Source organism: Diuraphis noxia, unplaced genomic scaffold (assembly GCF_037042655.1).
Source record: "Diuraphis noxia isolate RWA-SAM2 unplaced genomic scaffold, SU_Dnox_SAM2 contig0003, whole genome shotgun sequence".
In the NCBI taxonomy this organism is placed as follows: Eukaryota; Metazoa; Arthropoda; class Insecta; order Hemiptera; family Aphididae; genus Diuraphis; species Diuraphis noxia.
Window position 1 is genome coordinate 53,171,074 of NW_028301713.1, and position 26,162 is coordinate 53,197,235.

The 26,162-nt window shown below is 28.8% G+C and overlaps 2 protein-coding genes, 1 long non-coding RNA gene and 1 pseudogene across 4 annotated transcripts; 2 read left to right on the forward strand and 2 right to left on the reverse strand.

The window, feature by feature from the left end:
* Window positions 1–3,102, forward strand: LOC107173422 (m-AAA protease-interacting protein 1, mitochondrial). Its single transcript, XM_089222557.1, has 3 exons — window positions 1–521; window positions 2,459–2,657; window positions 2,766–3,102. The coding sequence occupies exons 1-3, from the start codon at window positions 75–77 to the stop codon at window positions 2,996–2,998; spliced, it is 879 nt and encodes a 292-aa protein (XP_089078683.1). The 5' UTR covers window positions 1–74; the 3' UTR covers window positions 2,999–3,102.
* A 4,134-nt stretch (window positions 3,103–7,236) lies between these two features.
* On the forward strand, window positions 7,237–15,568 carry LOC149057524 (uncharacterized; annotated as a pseudogene). Its single transcript, XR_016190804.1, has 3 exons — window positions 7,237–8,522; window positions 13,267–13,620; window positions 14,220–15,568. The product of XR_016190804.1 is annotated as an uncharacterized LOC149057524 (transcript).
* An 85-nt stretch (window positions 15,569–15,653) lies between these two features.
* Window positions 15,654–17,144, reverse strand: LOC149057525 (uncharacterized). Its single transcript, XR_016190805.1, has 2 exons — window positions 16,892–17,144; window positions 15,654–16,796 (listed from the first exon to the last, which is right to left on the reverse strand). It is a non-coding gene; the product is annotated as an uncharacterized LOC149057525 (long non-coding RNA).
* A 718-nt stretch (window positions 17,145–17,862) lies between these two features.
* LOC107173230 (Zinc/iron regulated transporter-related protein 89B) lies at window positions 17,863–22,917 on the reverse strand. Its single transcript, XM_015523682.2, has 4 exons — window positions 22,202–22,917; window positions 21,524–22,142; window positions 18,779–19,012; window positions 17,863–18,713 (listed from the first exon to the last, which is right to left on the reverse strand). Exons 1-4 carry the CDS (start codon window positions 22,334–22,336, stop codon window positions 18,628–18,630), a joined length of 1,074 nt encoding a protein of 357 aa, XP_015379168.2. The 5' UTR covers window positions 22,337–22,917; the 3' UTR covers window positions 17,863–18,627.
* Between the last annotated feature and the right edge of the window lie 3,245 nt (window positions 22,918–26,162).

Sequence of the window (26,162 nt, forward strand, 5' to 3'; positions counted from 1 at the left end):
GTGAAATATTGAAATGTAATCCTGAATGTTTTCGTTTTGTTGTTTTGTATCTTTTTAAAAATTTTCGAAATTTTATGTTACTCTTACGACATAAAAAATATATATGTACAATGAGTATACTAACAATGTATTCGACAAGTTTATGTAAAAAGTTCTTGTCCGGTTCACTTTTACATGACCTGAGTAGATCGCTGAACGTTGACTCAATCAGTGCACTAAACAATAGTTTTCTAGGTGCAAAGTTGTTCAGCCACAACACGACCAGCATTGGAGTTCAATCACAACAACCGTCGTTTCTGCGTTCTGGACCTAACAGTATTACTTGCACGACGTCAATCGATGTACGCCGCCACTATTGCAACAAGAACTACAGACCGTTCCCAGAAGTTCCGGAATTTCCACCAATCGTTTGGCCCAACGTTTTCAAGTCACTCAAAGCTCTGCTGTATTCGTATCTAATAATCAAACCACAACTGGACAAAGACTTCAGTCTCGGAGAGTTTGCCAAAAACTCCAGGAAGGTTTGTTTCACATTTATATGTTTTTAATACCATTTATTTATTTATATTAAACGAGCTATGCCCAATTAAAATTATTGTGTAAGACTAGTATTTAAAAAATACAATAAATTATTATTCAAACTTCATTAATTTATGTGCATAACATAGCAGGCACTTTCCGATAGACAAAAGGCAAAGTAGCATTTGACATTCCCAAAATATATAGTTTTCAATGTATACAAATTACTCTTATAGTCTTATTGTCAACAAAATATGTAATAATGATCAAAACTTTAACTTACTGTTATGAGCAGAAAATACAATGACCATATAGAAAATTATTATTATTTACGGATAACCATAACTAATACTCTTCTATACCTACTCTGAAATATCAAATTTATTTTTTTGATATCACTTAGGTATACAAAAAAAGTTTTTATTGTTTCAAAATTCATTAATTTTGTGTTTTTCAAACTTGAATTACTTTGTTTGTAGTTATGATACCGAAAAAATAAAAACAATATTTTTCATTACCAAAGTTCTTCTTTTTATGTGATAAAAATATTTTTCTTTCTTATGAATGTAGTCTTTTTGGTTCTTTTCCGATTAAAACAGTTTTGCTATATTTCACATTTGTAAGACAACACATGTGGGTGTAGTGACCTCTTAAGTATTTTAAATTATGAATATTTCTAAAACGATTCAAATTAAGATTAAACGTAAATATTAATTAAATGCAAATGTATGAAACAGTACTTTCTTAGGTTAGCTCGCCTATTTATGATGTAGTCTCATTATAAAAAAAAATAAGTCTGTAAAATTGACTTGTTTTCCCAAACTTATGAATAATATGCTCGATAATATGGCTATAGAAATTTTTAATTTATAAAATTTGTACCCCTTCTTTGATAACTGTCTAGAGACGTAATTGGTAACTTATTAAAGTATATTGTATATTACTTTCATAATTAATAATAAATTATATAAATTGATAATTAACATAGATAAATTAAATTATTTGGATAAAAATTAAATCGTTAGAGGTATAAGAAAACAAATTTATGTTAATATTTTTAATTAGCTGCATCAATATATTGATACTTAATTATAATTTTAATACTGATATGGCACATTAAAACTGGTTTCAATTGTCTGGTTGTAAAACTAGGATCATAAAAGTTTAATTTGGCAAATAATTCTAGGTAGTTAATACAGTAAAACCTTACCTTATAATACGCTTCCATTACCTTAATTTGAGACAGAGCCTTAGTTAGGAATTGTCTATGGAGAGGATCCATACCTCTTTTATACTGCCTCTTAAAAAAATTTCCTGTTCACCACATAGTAAAATGCATTCAATGATTGAAATTAATTTGTTTCTATTTTATTTAATTATTTAAACTCTTTATCTATATCTTTATATTATCACAATGCACTACAGACACTATCAATACACCTTGAGTACTATACTATAAATTTACTATAAAATATAATAATATATAAAGTATTTATTCAGTTAAAAAATAATTGAACCTCATAAACCCTCCTCGTAGCTACAGCCCTGGTTTGGGAACAAATTGAACTCTATGAATTGCTGGCAAATTTCAGTGATTGAGAGTGTCTGATATTTAAAGTTTTTAATTTATAAATAAATCATTCAATATTTTTGTGTTTTTTTATCTAACGATTCAAGTCTTTAAAAAATGAAAATTATAATATAATATGCTCATATAACGAATGAGGTATTGACCAATTAAAATCTACTTATAGTACCAACAGTATGTGGTTTTTACAAAATAAAACAATAATTAAATATGGACCTTACAAAGTGACACCAAAGTACTTTTAAATCAAACGGGTTATTCAAATCTCTATAACTTATGAAACCAATTTAATTTGAATGATTTATGAAACCAGCATAGAAGCAGTCATGAAGTTGTTTGTTGCTTTTTCAGGCTGTTGAGGTAGTTTCTAATTGCATTTCCAAACGTGACTTTACCTCACTACAGGGGCTGGTCACTAACGACGTACTGGAACAGGTGAAATTGATTGTATCAGATCTCAGTGACAATGAAATAAAAGACTTGGCATTTGATAATGATGACATGTATTTATTTTTACCAGTACAGTTGGATATTATAAATGACACAAAACGTAAGTATGCATATGTCTATAGTAATTGGACTAATTTATTTATGCTATTTAAATAAGATCATAATATTATACTGTATTATACTAATAAATTTGAATTTAATTTTCTAGTTAAAGATCGGAAATTTGTTGAAATAACAATGGTCTATCACGCTATTCACAATTTAGAAGAAATAAAAAAAAGATCTGAAGAAATTGTAGATATACAAAAAGAATTAAAGAGTAATATATTTGTGTTGAATTATAGGTTTATTAGAGAGTATACAGAAGGGGTCAAAGATGCATGGACTATAAATGCAATTAATCATATAAAAGCCGAAGAACATGATAAAACAATTTTGTAAATGGAATTATACCATATTCTTGTAACTAAGTACCTTTAAATTTAGATGTCATACTATATAATGTTAAATAATTAAATCATTTTTATTAACCATTTGAAGACAAAGTGGAATTGAGTTTGTTTTTAAATACCACAATTTAATTTTTTCAAAAATTTGAGACAATCATACATATAGTTTCTTTATACCTATTTATTTGTAGTTATTTTTAAATTTAAAATATAATAATTATTATTTTAAACAAGAATTACTAGGGGGCTTCCGGCTTATTATAGGTTTTAAACTATATTCTTTAAACCAATAAATAATTGAATTATTTTGCCGATGGTTATTTTTGTAGTTAGATACTATTTTTTTAATTTTCGTGAGCAATTATTTGCATATTAATATATTACTTTTAATTTGTATGATAACATCTTAAAAATCTCTTCATTAAAAACAATTTTAGGCACATTAATATTGTAATGTTATGATCAATATATTACATTGATGAAATGAAAACAGTACATACACTTTTATCAAGAGAAAAAATTAAGGAAGTATTTTTATGAAATATGTAACATTACCTACATCACAAAAATCCAAGTAAAGCGAGTGTTACTTAAACAAATCAAGTTTATGAGAGGTTAGAAAACCGAGCTAAGCGAGTTGAATCAATATTATTTATGAAATATTTTCATACAATAATTTATTAATTATCCATTATAGTTTGAAATCTACAAATTATTTATTTATTTTTGGATAAATTTTAATAAAACATCTTTTAAAATCACTCAACACCTCAATATATCATGCTAGACTAAGACTATTTACTGAACTACTATATAATAATTTTAAATTAATATTTAACAAGCTTTATCAGTCATTAGACTTGCAGCAAAATGTCATGTTATTTTTATTTATATCATAGCAGCGAACACTCATTATTATCGATAGTTTTGAGTGATGTAATGAATGCATTAGTTTTACATCAATTTTAAAACCAGTCAAATATATCAGTTCCTCTTTGACTCTTAGTTTATACACTTAATAATATTTTTATTTTTTTTTTTAAACCGCCCAAAGGCTTTTTTATTATAACAATCAATGATCTTTAACAATACATTTAAGAAGTGTACATAAATATTAAATATTAATATTAATAAATTAATGAATAAATATTTAGTAAATATATACAAAAAACATGTTTGGGTTATCACTCTCAATGGAGAGGTCCCAGCCTTAGTCTAATAGTTTATACCAAGTCATATGGTATTCGGCGTTTGAGACGTCTAATGTCTTGAGAATTATCAAGTAGTTGAATTGCTGTTGGATTGGTGTGTTTATCTAGTGTTTTATGGCAAACTTGGTAATCTCGTCCTGGACGGAGGTCATCATCAAATCTCGGTGAATAATGTCATTTCTATCGTACCGGTATGCTGCGACAATAGTACGGAGAGCAATGTTTTGGCAACGTTGGATAATCTCAATATTGGACTTACTGGCACAGCCCCACAGCTGTATTCCATAGGTCCATATTGGTTTAATTATCGCTACATACAAAATACGTCTGTATGTGAGATCTAATTCGGAGTGTCTACCGATCAGCCAATAAAGTTTTCTCAATTTCAGTTTCATTTGCAGTTTTTGCTGGCGAACATGATGTTTCCAATTTAATCGTGAGTCAAGGTGCATTCCTAGGTATTTTGCAGAATCGTTCTGGGGGATAATCTGCTGGTCCAACCATACTGGGTAGTATACACTTTTACGCAAAGTATAATTTACGTGTACCGATTTGTCACTGTTAATTTTGATTTTCCAACGCTTAGTCCAAACGGAGACGTTGTTAAGTGTTCGTTGAAGTTGATCAGTCGCAGTCTGCTGGTCTTCATCAGTTGCCAGTATTGCTGTATCATCGGCAAACATAGCTGTCATTGAGTAGTTGGTAGTTGGAATGTCAGCTGTGTAAAGTAAATACTAAATACAAAAAAGAGGTCCGAGGACACTGCCTCGTGGTACTCCAGCTGATATGTTTTTCCAGTCAGTTAATGCTTCATCTTGTAAGACTGAACTGACGTTCAGTCAGATAGGATTCAATAATGAGTGCGCACCAGGTGTGTGGCAGCTGTTCACGTAGCTTAATATGTAATCCTCCGTGGCAAACTTTATCAAAAGCTTGCGCAACATCAAGGAATACTCCACAACAATATTTGTTTTCCTCTAGTGCATTGTTTATCACATTTGTGACACGATGAACCTGTTCAATAGTTGAGTGTTTATTCCGAAATCCGAACTGGTGTTCAGGAATAAGCCGTCTTGCTTCTATTATTGGTTTTAATCGCTTTAAAAGCAGTTTTTCAAATAATTTTGATAAGCTCGGAAGAAGCGATATCGGTCTGTATGAAGTTACGTGTTCGGGGGTTTCCCTGGTTTAAGTAGCATGATTACTTGAGCTCGTTTCCATTGTTTAGGAACGTATTCTGTACGCAGTATGGCATTGTATATGTATGTTAAATAATTAATCATAGCCTTTTTGGGCAATTCTTTCAGCATTTTTGGGTTTATTTGGTCGTACCCAGGTGCTTTTTTTAGATTGATATTCGTATCGATTTCGTTTGCAATTTCGAATGGAGTGAAGAACTTAATCGTTTCACGTATTTCGTCCAATGGTTGGCACTGCTCTATATCGAGCTCAGAAGCGATATTGTTCGGCTGGAATGTCCGTTCCAGATGACGTGCTTACGTTTCAGCTTTGTCTTGGTCACAGCGTGCCCATGATCCGTCTTCTTTGCGGATTGGTGGTACATAGGCTCTGGGCTTTTGCATTTGTTTTGTAGCCTTCCACAACAAATAATTAGTGTCTTCGTTGCGGAAAGATTACTCAAGTAAGATTTAAACGTTTCGTTTTTTACTTCTTTTATTTTATCATGTAAAAGTCTGCAAGTGCTGTGCCAGATAGTTTTGTCCAATGGATCTCTCGTACGATACAATTTTTTCCTTGCTTTTCGTTTTTTCTTTACTATCTCCCTAATTTCCATAGGGTAGGTGATTTCATGATTACTTCTTGTTGATATTTCAGGTGTCGCCAATTTTGCTGCCTTTATAACATTATTAGTTAGTTGTTCAATAGCGCTATCAATTTCAATTGGTGTTCTAAGCTTTACAGAGAGGGTTACCATTTCATCTAGATTAGATCTAAATAGGTCCCAGTTTGTTTTTTTTATTGTTAAGCGATACCTTACGTTGTTTTACTATGAAATTTAAGCTTAACGTGAGAAGCACTGGTATGTTATCCGACGTCAATTCCACCAGTTCATTTATTTCGACATAATTATAGAGGATATACCTTTCATTACAAAGAAATCAAGTAAATCTGGAATCTTGTTCTGGTCAGATGGCCAATATGCTGCTTTTCTAGTAGAAATTATTTCAGCGTTGGTATTGCTTGCAGCTTTTAATAGAGCACGTTCTTTGGGGGTGATAAGCCTTGAACCCCAATGAGTATGTTTAGAATTATAGTCTCATCCAGCTCTGAATCTAGCACCCAAGGTAAGGAAAAATTCAGTGAACTTAATTTCATCTGCACCACCTTGCGGTGGACAATAAATTGCAGTTTTTTTGCAGATTGTTAATACCGTCATTTACGACAACGCTGGTAGCTTGTATGTGGTTTTCAGAATATTTTTCGTGTTCATAGTGCTTTATGGACTCTTTTATTATTACAGCAGAGCCACCACGAGCTCTACCACTGGGATGTGTAGTATACGTTCGGTAGTTTCTTATCTTCAAGAAAGTCAGCGTTGTAAAGTGTATTTCTTATATAAGAGCAATATCAATGTTTTCTCTATGTAGGAGATTTTTAAGCTCCTGTTTACGCTGTACTAGCCCATTGGCGTTGCATGTAATGATACTAAATGTATTGTTCATTTCTTTTTTTGTTTGGTGTTTTTGGACTTAGCATGTTTTGTTTCTAACTTGTCCATTCTCGCTGTAATATTTACTAGTGTTTGTGTTACATTAGTTAACGCAACTAAAAAAAAATTAAGTCTTGGATCGTTATTTTCCTTAGGTTGTTGTATTAACATTTGAGGTACAGACTGGTTTTATCTCTTGAAGCACTTGAAGTACTAGCCATTTGCGGGTACGAAATGTTTGTTGTGACTGGCGGTAGTCAGAAAAAAAAGCCACTAAAAAAAAATCCACGGAAAAAAAGCCAAGAAAAAAATCTAGGGAAAAATAATCCAGGGGAAAAATCCACGGGAAAAAAAGCCAAATAACAATAATTAAATATATAACAATTAAAATTAAACTATTAAATTAGGTATTATTTAAAAATTGTTTACACATTATTGGTCATATATATATATATATATTTTTATTATTAAATCATGTAAATAAAATGTCAATCTATATAACTGGTAAAATTTTCAAGTATCTACGGCTTATACCAGATTCTATATATAATATATATCTATATATCTATATAGATCTTGGTTCCATATTATTATTTATTTATTTATTATTATCATAACCACGGTAGTGTAATTCAACTATCATTAATTGATCTATTTAATCTAATTAATCTATTCTGTGATGAACTTAATGAGATCCATAATCATTATATATATATATATATGTGTGTGTGTATTTAATTATTAATACACAGGTTATATGGTTATTGGTTATTATTTATTATTCCATAGTAATGAATATATTTTAGATTCTAAACAGCAATGAATGTATTGATTTTATTAAACAAAAAGTTTAAATTAAAAATACATAAATTTATTTTTTTAAGCTAGCATATAGTTCATATTGAAACATGTACATTCAAAAAAGAATCACCCCGTACAAAGTATATACATTATACTTATACTTATCTAGGGTGTAAGGTGTAAGACATAAATCAATTGATTTCAAGATAATATCCACAAAATATTATGTTATTTTTATTCAATGTATAGCATTTTCTTTCATCCAGGGGCGCACCCAGGATTTTTTTTTTTTTTTTTTTGGGGGGGGGGCCTAAATTCAAATAATTTTAATATTAATAGCTAGTATTTATTTTGAAATATGTACAGAAATCTTAAAGCTTGTTTAGTAAACAATCTTTACAATCTTTTACTAACTAATTTTGTTTTTTTGTTCCGGTTTTAAGTCGCGCTGTAACGGTGATGTTATACATGTAAAACATAAATATTTACCTATTAATTAAGTTATGAATAATATAGTGATTGTTTTTTATTTTGGGGCTAGCCATTTGGGGGGGGGGGCTAAAGCCCGTTGTTAGCCACCCCCTTGATGCGCGCTTGCTTTCATCTTATTCTGAAGGAAATTCCCTTTCTTTTGTTAAGATATACCTAACTGTTTTATAATTTTATAAATTATGCTTTCAGTCTCATACATCTATACTCTCAGTCTCACCCATCCATCTATGCTCATAATTTTTTTTCTCTAGTACTCTTGATTTTACATTTTTAACATAGGTACGATGGAAATCATTAACTCTAATAAAAATAAGCCTAAATTATGTTTTGAGGGCTGTAACGTGGTCGGGGAATCGACCAGTTAAATATAAGATATCCAGTGAGAGTCGTAGGACTCTATAGATATAATTACCGTAGCCAGGGGTAAATATATATATATATATATAACAGGATCTTAAATATATTTAAATAACTAGGATTCCGTTTCAGTTATCATTAAGTTTTATTATAGATTAAACACTTACAAATAATAATACTCACAAGTTATATAAATTATATTCTATCTAACTATCTGACTGTATCGTAGTTATACGGAGTTCGATGTTTGTTGAGTGTTGAGGTCTAAGGTACACAGTGAACTAACTTACTTCATACATGGTGTGTATTGACCATAGGTCTTACAGTTATGAGTGTGTGTTAATATTATTGTATTGGTCAGCAGTTCATCGTACATAATGTTAGTGTGTAGACGTGTAGTACATATATATGTTACCGTTAGGGTGACCAGATGTCTCTTATAAAAAAAGAGGACATTTTTATTTTTTACTAATATTATGGATAGGTACTTTAAAATTATTCATAATATACAAAACATACTTGTGATATTTATTTAACACAATTTTATCATACTCAGTTGGCTGATTGAAGCACAATATAAACAGCATAATAAAAATCTAACATATCTATTAGAAACAATAAAATAAAAATAATCGACCAAAACTAAATGCAAATTCAAAACATTTATTTTTAACCTTTTCAAACAACCTTAGAGATTGCAGGCGTACAATCCATTGATCGGAAACTAATTAATCGGAATAAATATTTATTAATTATCTTTTGGTCTTATCATTGTCTAGGAAAGGCAATTGGTTTAAATGTTTTTATATTTTATGGCATAATATTATATTCTTATTCCATTGTTAGTTCTAAAAATAACCATACTGTGATAGTAATAATAATAGAAAAGTTCTTGTAAATCTTATCACAATATCTTATCACATCAACACAATTTATAACCACAGATTACATGTAATCTGTGATATAACTATCTACAGGACAACTTACAACTGTCTACAGCCATAACAAGCCATAATCAGAATTTTGTCTATAATCGACAATCGTGTGCAATACTCATGTTATCACCAATTCTATAAATTATTTTTTGGAAATATAATATCGTTTAAAATACATTTTACCACTGAATAGAGACTACGTATAAAAAAGAGGACATTTTGACTTTTTATTTAAAAGAGCCCGGACAACAGAGGACACTCATAAAAAGAGGACAAATCCTCGTAAAAGAGGACGTCTGGTCACCCTAGTTACCGTCAATGTCATAAATTCAGGTAATGATGATATTGACTAGCCAATTAATATAATGCCTGGGTAACTTGGTCATTATCTACAATCAACATATTATATTTGTAACATTGACTTAATAAATCAGACTATGTCGTAATTTGATAGATTGACTAGTTAGTAGGTATAACATTTCCTATCGTCTTGTAGTCAATGTTATCTTTTATCGTTTCAACTTTAAAAACCCGCGTCAAGCTTATCTGTTTTGTAACGAATAATAATAGGTATCTTTTATAGTTTTAATACTCACGGCAAATAACCTAACATGAGTATTGTTACAGTTTACGTTGTACTTTCGTATAGTATAATTTAAAGTTAATAGTTTCGTATAGCTTTTCGTTTCGAAAAGTGTTGAAATATTTTATAAAAACATGAATTCAAATGAAATGCGTCAAAAATTTTACAACACATTATCTGATTTATTGAAAAATAAACGGAAAGATAATAAATCATTTTTAAATAAAGAAGAATATATGTTAAGATTGCAAAAGTTAAATTAGCTAAGGAAAAACTTGGGAAAAAAAGTGCAAAGGATTATAGATACATTCGTAAGTATGATATAATAACACTCAATGGGCAAGAACGACTTATTAAATCTATAAGTAATAATTCAGAAAGTCTACACTATTATGTATCAAATGACGAATTATTTGATATTTTACACGATAGTCACATTGCAATAGGTCATGGTGGTCGGGACCGCATGGTTTATGAATTGAAGACAAAATATTGTAATATTATTTAGAAAACTATTATGATATATTTAAGTCTTTGTATGCATTGTGAAAAAAATCATCAAATCCAAAGCGAGGCCTAGTTTCTAAACCAATACTTCATAATGCATTCAATTCACGAGCCCAAGTTGATCTTATATTGATATGCAAAGTTAAAGTTTTAATGAATTTAAATTTATCATGAACTATCAAGACCATCTAACAAAATTCGTTTTACTTAGACCAGTTAGACCTTTAAAAATTTCCTTGTAAAGAAAAATTTATTCTTCTCGAAAACGTTTTAAAGTTAGCTGCCGGAAAAGAAATTACACTCCGTGAAGCGGCTGGGGTCAACAGTGTTATGGGAACTCAAGGATTTCAATGGTGCCACTGCAAAACAAAATGCAAAACAAATAAATGTACTTGTCGATCTAATAACCGGTTTTGTACATCAAAGTGCCATAACAATTAACAGCTTATCATGCGAAAATAAGTGATACCCATACGTCATAATCAATAATCACCATTCACAGGGCCGGATTTAATGTTGTGGGGGCCCCAGGGCCCATACAAGATTGAAATATAAGATTTTTTAGTTGATCTACATGCTTTAAAACTTTAAAATTATATTACCGATGAGTTATTCTCTCATCATGCTATTAATTTCTTATCACGTCAATTTTGCTTATTGAACATAATTAATACAGATTTATATAATGTTAATACAATTAATAAGTAAGTACAAGTAACCTTTAAAGTCATCTCTTTTTATTTTTTTAAATTAGTACATCAAAACCATTAAATAAGTTGTTATTAAAATATATTTGATGCTAATGTAAACTAAAATAAATCCTTCAAATTATTTTCAATAAAAAATTTGATACATTAAATAATATTTAGTACATTAGTTCAAGGTACAACGTTATTTTATAATATACAAATATAAAAATAAAATACTAAAGAAATATAATGTACAAGTTATTTATAATAAACATACTTTTCTTGACTTTTTAATAGAAAATTGTTTGATGCCTACGGTTTTACACAAGTTTTAGGAAAAAATATGTATTATTAAACAAGCGATAAGCTTGATGCCCACCCCGACGGCCCACCGACCGACGGCTCGCTCCGTCGACCGGCTGCACGTGTCCGACGACGATGCCAAAAGAGAGGGAAATAGGAGCTCGGCGCTCGCTCGACCGTCAATCTCTCTGGACAGAGTATAGTTGCGTAGTTATAATATAATTTACTATTTATAATTAAGTAGAAATGGAAAAAATTACCTCACAATCTAGTGATTCGTTTTATCACACACTAATAGCACCAATTTTCAAACTTAAAAAAAAATAGTATATTGTTTTGCAAATTACTAGAAAAAAAAAAAAGGTAATCATTTTGTGGGGGCCTCTTATTAATAGAATCTTGTGGGGGCCCCGGGGCCTGGGCCCCGTGGGCCCCCCCCCTAAATCCGGCCCTGAGTCCATTCAACCATAAAAATAATAATTATGAAAAATTTAATTTTTTATTATATTTTTTTTCATCGAGTCCCATTGTTTATTCTTAAATAGTAAATATAATATATAATGTACCTTATCACAACCCGGTTGGTTGTTAGTTTTTCATTGTCTAAAATTATCAATGGCTACATAGTTTTAGCAAATAAATAATATTAGTTTTTTTTACCCCTATTTTTTACATATCTAATTATTTTATATGTTATTACCACTATTGTTATTATTATTAATGCTGTAATTTCGGTAGAGTGAATATTTGTTGTTTTTTCTTTAGCATTGTCTCTTAAGAGGACGCTACACCCGCATGTGTTGTCTCCGTCTTACAAGTGCGTAACATTGCAAAAACTGTTTCGCGCGGGAAAGAACCAGGAAGGCTACAGTTATAACTAAGAAACGAAATTTTCACCACATAATAAGGAGAACATTTACTGTGCAACGTTGTTTTCAATTTTTCGATATCACAAATAGAAAAAAAAGTTCTTATTGTTTCAAAATTTATTATTATTGCGTTTTTCAAAATCGAATAAATTTTTTTTTCAGTTCTAATATCAAAAAAATAAAAACAACGTTGCACAGTCAAAATTCCCTTTTATCAGTGGTGAGAATTTCGTTTCTTAGTTATGACTGTAGCCTTCTCGGTTCTTTCCCGCGCTAAACAGTTTTTGCAATGTTACGTACTTGTAAGACGGAGACAACACATGCGGGCGAAGCGTCCTCTTAAAAGATTTTCTATTTCTCTATTTAAAACTGAAAGTGATTTAGCATGAAGTTTTAAGTCATTGAATTTTCTGTGTATTTCAATCGTATCTACATTATCATGTGGTACATTTTGTTCCATGTTTATGGTTTATCTTATTTAAGTTTTTGGTAAAATTAGGTAGATGGAAAGGAGATAAGTAGTCTTTTGAAAAATGACTGGTTTTTGTATTTTGAAATTATGAGAGTGTTTTTTGTAAATGCTTTGCAATTAGTTTTTAGGGATAATAGGCCTGTTTGATTAATAATCGTGTTTTCCGTTACAACTAATTACTATTTCCATCGGTTCAGGAGTGGCATATAACCATTGGTTATTATTTTTTAAGTGGTACCAAATATCGTGGACCATTTTGATCGTCTTAACCTCACAGTTGGATGGTATAGTGTTACCCTTTTTAAACATTTGGAATTCACAATTCGGCTTAATTGCGTTAGATAACGGAGTACTTACATAATTGTTACAGGGCTATATGTACGTTCTCAAACATACCGGCAAAAGTAGTATTACATGACGTTGTAGTAAAGCAACCATGCTCAAATGTCCAGGGACCATTTATACAGATCTTAAAATGTCAAAAGTGGAACAACTCATATTATAACACATAGGTAGACCAAACATAAAAGAGGTTGAAGTACGTAAGTGTTATAATGAAAGAAAATTCAAGCGAAGACTACCAAAAACAACCCAGCACATATTTTTGGAGAATGTGTTGCAAAATTAGACGACAAAATTCAGATGCCACCCGAAAACATAGTCAAGCGCACACTACGAAACCAAAGAACAAAAAACAATCCCTTACACTTTGATGAAATCGTGGGTAAGTATCAATATAGTATATTAAATATATTATTAAATACAGTACAATATCGGTAATCCGACATATATCAGGCCACGCTACTATCGGATTAACGAAAACGGCGGATTAATGGAGGTTCACATAAAAATGCATTTTACTTATTGAATTTTACAATTTTACTGATACATATAAAAAAAAATGAATTACATAATGTATTATTATTAATTAATAATTATTATCGTAATACAACACTATACCTAACCGGCACACAATGAACACGCACAACAGTGGCGTATCTAGGAATTATTATTTTTTTATTTTTTTTATTTTTTTTTGGGGGGGGGAGCTGATCAGTTACAAAAAAATAATAAAGGTAAAATAAGTGAATAAAAAAACTATATTTAAAATTTTTAAACAATAAATTATTATTTGAATCATATTGTTAATTTTAGTCATCTAGCTTTTCCACTGTTCGAAAACTTATCTAGTATTTATAAAAATAAAATATTTAATAGGTTCATACGTATTACTTAGTTTTGTCTAACATTATATCGTTAACTATAATAATTTTATACATAAATATATATTGATACATATAGGTTAAAATACAATATTTTTAGATGAATGGTGTAAAACGGGTGAGCCCCATAATAAAAGATTTTTATTGTTTGATGACGGTGTGAATGTGGAAGACCGTATGGTAATTTTTGCTACAGATGAAGGTCTCCAACATCTATCGAATGGTTCAAGTTGGTACATGGATGGGAACTTTGGTTTGGCCCCAACAGATTTTCTTCAACTGTATGTGGTAAGAGTACAAATACAAATCAGAAAACGTATGAAAAAATGATGACCAAAATTCTAGAAAAATGTTCTGAACGGCAATTATATCCGGATCCAACGAGCTTTCATAAAGATTTCGAAAAATCTGTAATGAACGCAGTGAAATCTGTGTTGGGAGACCATGTGTGTATTAATGGTTGTTTTTACCATCTTACACAAAGTGTACACACAGAATGATTTAGAAACTTAGCCTAGAACAAATATACAGAGAAGATGAAAGTTTTAGTGAGTTTTGTAGAAAACTGGATGGGTTGTCATTTTCACCTTTAGAAATAGTTAAAGATGGGATGGCTCATTTAAAAAACATAATGCCAGATCATGCCAATGAGCTATAGTTGATTATTTTGACAAAACTTATGTAAATGGGACTTATAGACAAATAGGTATTCCAGGAGAGACTAATATACGTTTTAGAAACTGTCCACCACTATTTTCACTTGAAAAATGGAATACTCATGATTTGACTTTGGCAGATAGTGATCGTACAAATAACCAAACTGAAGGTTGGAATAACCGTTTTTCTAGAATGGTCGGCCACAAGCATCCAAGTATTTGGGTTTTAATAACCAAAATGAGGTTAGAAGTTGCTACAGATGAAACGATGTTGGCACATCAAAGTCTAGGTTTATTAAGCAACAAAAGAAAATTACCATATTATGAAAAAAACCAAAACTTATTAAAAAAATCTTTGTTTGGAAATCAAAGAAGGAAACAAAAAGCTTACCAGAATTTTTAACTGCAATAGCACACACAATACGTTTTTATTGACCTATATATTATACTTTTATACTTATATTTCATATACTTTTATTACATACTCGAAAATTGACATTACAATATTATAATGTTTGTGGAAAATGTTTTGACTTTGTAGTTTGTACTTAAACGTGATGTCGTATTACTTGTATAATAAATAATAACCTAATCTTATAATTTATAAATATTATAATATAAACAATTTTATTTTTATATAATATGAATACGGACAATACAGTAGACCAACTGTGTTAAAAATGTTAAATTAATTAACATATACCCTGTGTATTAATAATTATATTATATATGTGTATTATGTATACAATGTAACCAATGTTTAAACATTTTGAATAATACTTTAAATTGTATTATTTATATATATATGTATTACAATTTTTAAATAATACCTAATTTAATACTTTAATTTTAATTGTTATATGTTTAATTATTGTAATTTGGCTTTTTTTTCTCTGGATTATTTTTCCCTGGATTTTTTTTCTTGGCTTTTTTTCCCTACATTTGTGACTGGCTGAGCTGGTTTCTATTGCATCCTTTGCACAGCATTGACTTGTTTCGGGTGTGCTCTTTCTATAGGCCGAACATTCCTTCCAGTTAGCCATGTGATTTTCACTTCAGTTAGCACATTTTGCTTTTATCTTTTTAGGTTTAGGGCAGTCTGTGGTTTTATGACCCTCGCTACACTTAACGCATTATTCTGTGACAGTAATTTTGTGTGTGCCCGCAATTTTTGCACTGCGGCACTTATTTATTTTTACGCGGTCGTTCTATTTTTATAATCTGATGGCATGACAATTTTATGTTATATATGTCTTTATTATTCTCCTTTGGCTGTAATTCTACGAAAAATAATGGTAGATTTATATGAGTCCATTCGCTGTTTTTATTTTTAGGGTCAGATTTTTTCTTTATCATAATATTAGTCAAATTGATTACTTCATGACCTTGGTCAAATAGTTCATTTTTATTAGACCCAGATCTGAGTCATGATTTATACCTCGTAACACAACTCGAAACGGTTTTTCACTTTTCAGTTGATACCGATGGTATTCAATATTATTTTCTTCTAACGTCTTTATTGTGATTCTGAATAATTGACTTTCGTTTGTTGTCAGTATTTTTGTCTCATTATTATAATCTATAGATAACATTTTGAATTTCTGTTCTTGCCCTACTGGTTCCTCGCACGTTAGTAATTTTATTAGTTTATCAAAATGTTTCACATCTTTGATGGTTATTGGCGGAGGTTTATATACTTTAAGAGTATCTCCATTTAATTGGTTTTTAATGTTTTTTGTGCAGGTTTTTCACTATACGTTAACATTATTAGACACTGATGCATTAGAAATGGTAGTACCTACTTAACTGCGACTTTTTAGCTTCCAATAATAATTCTTCGTTATTAAGTTGTAATAATTTATAATTTGCATTAAAGATAATTCTTGGCGGAGTTCATTGTTAGTTCACATTAATTCTGAAATTGCATTTTGCATTTGCTCATGCGTCGGCTGTATGTGGAGTTCATGACGGTGCACGACACGCGACGGTGGGAACCACCGGTACGCCGTTGCCCGTGTGACCTATTAAATTATACAATGTAAACACTTATCAATGTCTTGTCTGCGTGGTAAGTATTTTTGATGATATATGAATTACTGAAAATAACACTACGTACGTGTATGACACTCGAGAGCGGAAACATACGTGTTGCTCGTTCAGCAAGCAAATCGCAACTGACTTAATAATATAAAATTATTTAAAGATTAAAGTTTGTTACTTCATGATGTAATAAAATAACAGAAATCGTTTGTAAAATTATTAAATAGCTGAGGCTTATCATTTAATCTGTCATTAATTTTAGTTCATTTTAAAATTAAAACTAATAACCCAAAAATGAGATCAATTAGTAATAAGTACTAATAACATAATATGTGTTAGCAATACACCTTACACCTGCAAAGTCACAGTTAATAATTAACAAGAAAAATTATTATTTTTAGTTGTCAAATTAACGTCACAATTATTGATTTAAAAGTTTAACTCATAAACACATAAAATATATTATATTCAATGCTTATTTAAAATAATAGTTACAAAAAAAAATTTAATAAACACCAAATTTAACACTCATAATTATGATAGTGACATTGGGAGCATTAAAAATATTATGGAAAAATGTTTTAATTTAATATCTGTTAGCAGATTTGAAATTAACAACCTTGCCTATATATTGAGCAATTTCCTATGAATAAATTTGACCTTGCGATTTTTAGAATAACATTCAAGCATTTAGAAAATATTATAAACTAATCAAATGATTCTATGATTTTATAAAATAAATTACAAATAATTTCAAAATTACTTCAAGTTCAATTAAATATTTTTATGCGTGTTCATTTTAATAGAATTGAAAAAAATAACTTGAAATCTCAGTTAAAACAATTAAAAGAACATTTCCAAGATAAATGTGCAAGTAAAAGGTTATATATTTTTAATATTTTGCTAAATTTTAAAACAACATTGGATTATTACTATCATTTAAACCATATCTACATTATCTGAAAAGACATAATTAAGACACAATGTGTCAAAAATTTTAATTTAATTTAGGACATGGAGTTAACAATTAATTAATAAAACATCAAGTTAAAAAAAAAAATTTATTGGCATGGTATCTACCATACAATTTCATTGATTCTGATAACAAAATGTTACAAGTATAAATAGTATAATTTAACAGAATTATGAATTACAACATTTATTTTTCAAATAAAAAATACTGAACAAGTTTAAGTGTAAATGTTAATTCCTTGTATAAGAGCTATAACAAAATATTTTGAGTCCATTTAAGGATCAATTTTGTTTAGTTTCAATTGACAAAAGTTTTTTTTTTTTTATATAAATAATTTTTACAATGTAAATAAATAATTATTTAAAAGTATACAGCTGTAACATGACCCAAATAATATAAAAATATTGAAACTAAACTACCTAACTAAAAAAGGAATAAACTAAATTCATGGTTGTTTTAGTTAATTGTGAGGAACACTAAAACAGAGTTAAAACTAATTTCAAGTCAAATACATATTATGTGTGATAAATCGTATAGAATTCACATTTCATCAAAACAAAATAAATAATCCATAATGGAATATTATTTTATATATTATATTCATTATTTATGCATAAAATTAATATAATGGAAGATCGTTAAAAATGATTTGTGTTATAACTTAGTTTAATCTTAATGCCATGCGAGTAATTGAGTGAAATTCATTTCAGAAGTATTTTTTGGACTATTATAAAGTTCAAAAGCAAACTGGATATGTTTAAGGAGAACAGAATTATTATTATTTTAATATCTGGACATTTGGTAACAAATATATCTGAAATGATCAATAATAATACATGTTAAGGTCCATGAATGTGAGGTGACATAGTAGAGCAGTTGTAGTGTTCATGGCTTGAATGCTCTAATTCTTTATGGCTATGTCCACCTATAATTGAAAATAATTTTAACATTTGATAAATTAAGACAAGTAAAAATGTATCATTCATTTACCATAAATGTCTAATAAAACCATAAAAAAAAATCCAATCATAGTTAACAGTAACTTGAGCAAACCAGGCGCTGTGTCCTTTTTTCTTTCTCGATCTAATACTTCAAAAAATGTAACATATAGGATTGTACCAGCAGCTAAGCCTTGTAAAGTTGCATTTCCAATTGTATGATAATTCTGGACTATTTGGTTCGAATCATTTGTTTTTAATGTTAATAATAATCCCAACAATATACCTAAAATGTATTATTTAATTTAAATATAAAATAAGTATACATAGAATGATTTCAAATTAGAGAACAACTACATAATTTTTAAGCCAATTTTATATTTGTTACATGGTCATAAGTAATAACAAATAATTACAGAGCCAAATAAATTGGGAGTCAAGATATTAACATAATTGATTAAGAAGATGCTACATCAATATTTAATATCATATTCATCTTACTGTGAGCAATATAAATAAAAATGTTACTCCATATTTCAATAAGTGGGTTTCAAGTTAAAATAAAAGTATTTCAATCATCAAATAATAAGAGATCTGTGATTTATTTTTAATGCCAGATATGAAAATGTATACTGTGAGTATAAACTGCATGTACTTTAAAATTTAAAAATCAATAGTCAATGCTTAAGAAATACTAACTTAATGCCTTGTAATTTTAGGGAAATTAATTTTATTCTAAATTTTAATAAATATCACGCTGATGAATATAGGAAGCTAAGTTTTTATTAAATGTATTGCTTAAAAGAGAATTAATTTGTATAACAATCACTAATTCTAAAATATATATGAATATCACTGCATATTATAATGTGAAGTAGCCGCCTCCTAATAAAATTTCATCTTATGCATTAGTATTAAATTTGAGATGAAACTTAAATAAAAAATCAAGATTAATTATAAAAACATAACAAATACTATTTACAAGGTCATACAAAATTAATTACATACAACATTACTAAATAAATATATATTTAGAAAGTTATTTAATCCACCAACCAGCATGAATACAAATTTAATTTATGAGGTAATTTTTATTATTTAACAAAAACAAAATCGCAAGAAATTCCAATTAAGCATAATATTGATATATACAGGGTGCCCCGCGAGGATATATTTTTTTATTTAATTATTTCCAAAAAAAATAAAGATTGCCATTTTGTAGAGTTTATTTTTCTGATAATATTGATGTTTTAAAATTTTATTTTCATTAATTTCCTGATTTTTAATATTTTTTCTAGTTTTGAAGAAATAAAATATGATTATAAATTATAACTATTAGGAACACGAAAGGTATAATTCAGCCGGTTGTATGGGAATGTGCGCGGCATGGCAGGTCACATGTTTGATAACATTACGGGGTTAAATAATTTGCAATTTTTCTCGAAACTAAAAAATATATTAAAAATCAGGAAATTAATGAAAATAAAATTTTGAAATGTCAATATCTTCAGAAAAATAAACTCTACAAAATGGCTATCTTTATTTTTTTTGGAAATAATAACTATTTTACCAAAACATTAAAATCAATTAAAATATGAAATAATTGTAATTCTTATCCCTGTGAGTCTTATTACAAAACCAGGATTTCGATATCACCATTATTTTGGGAGATATTGCAATGGGTAAATCCTCATGGGACACCCTGTATATATAATCTAAAAGATTGTTTTAACATGGTACAGAACTTTTTATTTCATAACTTGGACATCAACTAAAAACAACAACATATAATTTGAAATAAGATTGTATATGAAGAATGTCACCAATTTGACTATAACTACAAAAAGGGATGTCCCAATAAAATAAACCGAGTTGTAAATTATGTTTTAAATATTAAATTTAGTACAAAGTAGAAACTTTTCATTTAAAATAAACAAACAAACTAAATCAGTACAAATATATTTGAATTATAATATGGACATTTTCAAAATACTATGCAAACGTATCAAATTTTGTGAAGTATTTATAAATAATGACTTTTTAATTGTAAATATATGCTGATGCAATGACTGAATGAAATTTATAATACAGTCATACAGAGGATAAAAGTAAATACTGAATACTATCACAGTAAGTTCAAAAGGTATTGCTTTTGCTAGAATCTAAAATGTTATGTTATAAGTTATTTCTAATAAAATTCTACTAGTAATTAAAATTAACTAAAATATGTTCATTTATAATAATATTAATAATAAAAAAAACCTGAGTTTAGATTAATTAATTTAACCTACCTTTGCTTACATGTATATTATAGCAGTTTCTTTTTATGCTAAGTGAAACTATTAATTAAGAAAATTCACCTCTAAAATATTTGAAAATGTAATTAATATTACTAAATCATCTATATTCCATTTCTTTGTAATTACTTTATCATATATAAAAATGAATGAACATCTAAAAATATATTTTTATTCATCTATTAAGTAACAAAATTATATAATTTATATTAACAGTGTAAAGAATGATTTTGCTTAAATGGTTATAATTATTTAACTACCTTTTTTCTACCTATAATCATTAATTATCAGCACAGTATAAAACAATTAATAAAATATATTTATACTTTATATTTCTATGTTATCTGAAACAAGTTATTGAATAACAATTTTCAGTTATAACACTTACATTCTGCATATTAAACAATCTAATTGTATTGTTTAAACTTAAATTAAATATTAAAACGAGATGATAATTAATAATAAATTAAGTATAGGTAAATAAATACTTTTTAACTTACCAAAGGGCGATACCAGAGTAAGAACAACAATATTTAAAACAATATTTGTCAAGGACGAACATGAAGTCACCAATTTAATGCCAATACAAAATAATATAGTACATTCATGAATAGAAACTGCTAAAAACAGGAAACCCATATTTTCCATATTTTCTTCCAAGCCAATAGCAAGTCCTTCCATCACAGAATGAAATGATAATGCCAGTACAACTAATAGACTTCTTAAATTATGTACATGTGACATTTCATTATTATTTTGTTCAATTTGGCAATCTGGAGTTCCTGTTCCTTGATCTACACTAACAGAATTAACATCATCAGCAGACTTGACTGCTGTCAACTGACTGTTGGTCCATTGTAATAGTCTATCACATTGTCTTGTAGTTTTTGCTTTACTGCGTTTTTTATGTTTTTTAACAAAATGCTTAACAGACTCTTCAACAAAGTAGACAAGAAAAAAACCCATACAAACAACCAGTTCAGTAATTGGATAATGATGATACTTTTCTGGCAAATTTTCAAAGAGGCTCTCCCTCACTTCTGGTATTAAGTGAGCAAAACAGGTAGCTAGCAACACACCTCCACCCAAACTTAAGCATAATGAAACTAGATACTCCAGCTGAAACATAAAGTTCAAATAAAATATACTGATCTACAGTTATTTTCATGAATATTTACGGTTTTTGATGTCAGTGAATCTGTAGATTTGTTTGTTAACAGTTTTCTGGATACAAGTAATGGGGTGAAACCAAAAATTAGTCTCGAAATTATCGACAAAGCAATGATCAGTGCCTTAGCACTGTACTGATTCATGTTAATCTATTAATGTATCGTCACTAAAATTCTTCTACTTGTTGTTCAGCTTCGACATCATTTGGAAACAGCCCCAACTCCAGCGGCCACCACCATCGCAGACGAATAGTTTTAGTTACATTTAGACTAAATTCAAATAAATTGCTCACAAAAAAAAAAATTAACGAATTACACACACCCGAGTAACCGACCAACGGTGGCAATAAATTTATCAGAACTGTCGACTCTGCCGAGTGTCGGAAAAGTTATCTAAACGTATACCTACAACTACTATAGGTACATGTGCAGTCCAAGTGCATGTATGCAACCAATTTACAAACGGATATTAGATACGGGATTCAGTGTTCCTAAAAATGTAATAAGGCATTTTCAATGATTGAGGTTATGTCGAAATATTATAATATACACAATACACCCAAAGATTGATAGCAAGGTTTCACTAAATAGCCGCGATTCACTCAGCGGTGAGTGCGTGATATTAACAACTACAACTACTACCGCGGTTTTGGAAGATAAGGTCGGATGGACGACTCATAAAATTATAACTTCTAGACCGAGTAGAGGAGTAGACCGTGACTGGACGGTGACTACAACACTACAGACGACTTCAACAGAGACACGTCATATTTATAGTTGAGAGTATAGTAGTTGTGATCGTTTAGTATTTTAGTAATTTACTGATACCTATACCTTCATAGTACAGACTACAGACTGTACAGAGGACAAAGTAGGGCTGATTGGTGATAACATTTTATACCTAGTTAAAAAAATAAATAAGGAGGGATTTAAGATTTAACGAATTTTTATTTTTGTTGTGCTAGGCTTGCCAATATTTTAGTATTTCTTTTTAACCATAACATTATGTGAGTTGATGATAGGTAGCTTCATACAATTGAATTAATATTACGTAACTACATTCAACAAACTTACTCGTTTTTTTATGTTTTAAAATAAAGAACAATTTTCGATTTTAATGTTACTATTTTAAGCGTTACGTTACAAATAGAAATTATATCGAGTATATATATTATATTGAATAGCTAAGTATATTGTGGGGACTGACTACCTAGTACCTACTACCTACTGAAGAGCATACAATATATTAATATTTATCATATGGTTACTAAATGAGAAGACGCAATGTACAAATAAAAAATATTGATCAGCATTCGACAATTTAATTCGATATTTACTAGGATGTTGTGCTGATATTGCCAATAGTTGCATGCGTCGTATACTCATATATAATTGTAAATTTAAAATCATAAATACTAAATAGGTCTATTTTAGCATTAAAAATTTACTATATAGTTACACAGTGGCGCACACTCAAAAACAAACAAGTGTATCATATTGGCTTTTATAGTCTAATGACTATAGCCTATATGCCTATAGTATTTAATAGTTTTTTTAAATTTTTTTATACATAATAGAATTGTAACGTTGTGGATATTTTGGGGGGCTGGAGACACCCACCTATCTCATCCACCTAAAAAAAAATCAGGGGTAGCAGCCGCTACCCTTGAACCCTCCAGTGTCCGCCACAGACTAAGTCTGTAGGTACAGTTGATAATTATTAAAATTAATTGCTAGGACGAGATGATACTTGCTTATAACTTATAAGTAATAACGTCACAATTATCTTTTTTTGCTAGTGAAAAATGAGAAGGCTGGCAGTATAAAAAAAAATCAAAAATATGTGCAATGTTCATATTATATTACAATTACATAAATGTATTATTATACCATTTATACCAGTGTAGCAACAACAGGTCGTTATTTAAAATATTTATAATAAAAATAGCGCTTGTCGTGCACTAAAAATCAAATGGTAACAAATTTAAAAACCATTTACCACGTAAAAAGAGTGTATGTTGTATGTATAGCATAATTAGTGTCCATTGCATTTAATATTTTAATGACATACATTTATAATACCTAATTAAATTATACAATATAATAATAATTTGAGACATTCCATTCTCCGTAGATTATATATTATAAATGTACAAATTATTATATGAATGCCTACGATAAAAAAGTGCTGACTGCCTGGTAATAAATTAAATTATTGTACTTAGTTGTTACCTATACAGGCATATAAGTTATATTATTTATGAACAAGTACTTAAGTACAATCAGAGGCGCCGACTTTTAGATATTAGCGCGGGGGCAAACTCTTCTATTAAGTGAAAAAAAATTCTATAGTATGCTGTAGTTTACTTACCGGGAGGAGTAATTACCAAATTGTCCCTTAACTCTATTTTAATACTCCTCTAGGGTGCTATAAATATATTTGTTTATAATTTATAAATAATATTATTTGAATTGAAAATGTTTAGTTTATATATTATAATGGTAATAAAATCAGTTCCGTCTCTATATTTCGGGAAAAATTGAAATGACAGATGTATTTTTAGACAAAATATAAAACCAAATAGTAGTGAGCGTCGAGCGATCTATAGTATTTATAGATCATATTTAGGTAATATACAAATATACAATCGTCGATGTTCTAATGAATATTTTCATGTTATAATCTGGTATTTTAACCAAATAATTATTATTGTACACAACGGGGCACGGGGGCGAAATAATACTTTTGCCCCCGTTAAATCAATGTACGGGGGCGATCGCCCCCTTTGCCACGGCGGAGTCGGCGCCTATGAGTACAATAAGTTATTAAACATATTAATAGGTATTGCCACCGAACTCAACTTTTAAGTGGAGTAAATCCCTATTCATTATTAGGTATATCATTGTGATAACACATTTTGAGGGCGAATGTCGAATACTTAGATATTATTTTACTATTATTATTTAAAAACAGAAAATAACCTTAATATGAAACTACAGCAGACAGAGTATAGCCTAATAGTTAGTATGTAGATTATTTATAAAATATTAAAATACCTATTTTATTTTGTTTTAATAAAATATTGAAAATATGTAAAAACGTAAATATGTAACAAGTTACAAGTGTTACATCTATCAAAATTGTGCAATATTAGATTACAAACAAATTATATCAAATATATTTTAGGGCAGAGGCGTTGTAGCATCTCAGCCAGTCCGCGGCTGAACTCAACCAAAAATTATGGATAATACTAGCTGATATGAATGATATGATAAAGTTGAACAAATTTTAGCATGCCACATAGGTAATAGATATATATTCATATAGTTTAGGTACGTCATTTACAAATTATTATAGTTTTAGACGTTTTAGTCATAGGCGCAAATCCAGGGGATACTAATCAAAAGGTGCTTAGCACTCCCAAAATCAAAATTAGTACCCTATATTAAATATAATAATTAATTATATTATGTTATATTACATATTTATATCGTTTTTAATACTTACAATATTTTAAAAAACAAAAAGTACTCATGTACTATAAATATATTTATATTGATTTATATTTCATGTAGGTACAGGAAAAAAATTTATTTTTAATTGTCTAATTTGTATAAATGCATATTAATTATTACATTAAAATTAGTAATAAAAGTTTCTATTGCATTTTGTTCATACCTATTATATTCAATAATAATTTTCTCTTTTATTATTATACTTGTTTTAAAGATGTTGTAAAGTATATGTTTTAAAGTACATTTAATTTTTCACAATTTATTTTCAATGATCACACTTATAAAAACGTTGAAAATTCACTCGACTTCTGTATCTGCATTGTTTCTTATTATCATTATCTACCAATTGAATCATGTCATAATCTCATTATCAAGATATTATTATATATTATGTTAAAATCGTAATAATAATAATAACATACTATATTATTCTAGGGTCACGACCTTATTTAGA

What these genes read in the sequence shown, in the direction of transcription:
- LOC107173230 (XM_015523682.2), bottom strand. Translation starts at nt 22,336, where the DNA reads ATGAATCAGTACAGTGCTAAGGCACTGATCATTGCTTTGTCGATAATT. An exon ending in ATTCACTGACATCAAAAACC is followed by an intron (nt 22,143 to 22,201) that starts GTAAATATTCAT and finishes TTTATGTTTCAG; the next exon opens with CTGGAGTATCTAGTTTCATT. An exon ending in GGTTTTATTAGACATTTATG is followed by an intron (nt 18,714 to 18,778) that starts GTAAATGAATGA and finishes TTTCAATTATAG; the next exon opens with GTGGACATAGCCATAAAGAA.
- LOC107173422 (XM_089222557.1), top strand. Translation starts at nt 75, where the DNA reads ATGTTACTCTTACGACATAAAAAATATATATGTACAATGAGTATACTA. An exon ending in TTGCCAAAAACTCCAGGAAG is followed by an intron (nt 522 to 2,458) that starts GTTTGTTTCACA and finishes TTGCTTTTTCAG; the next exon opens with GCTGTTGAGGTAGTTTCTAA. An exon ending in TATTATAAATGACACAAAAC is followed by an intron (nt 2,658 to 2,765) that starts GTAAGTATGCAT and finishes TTAATTTTCTAG; the next exon opens with TTAAAGATCGGAAATTTGTT.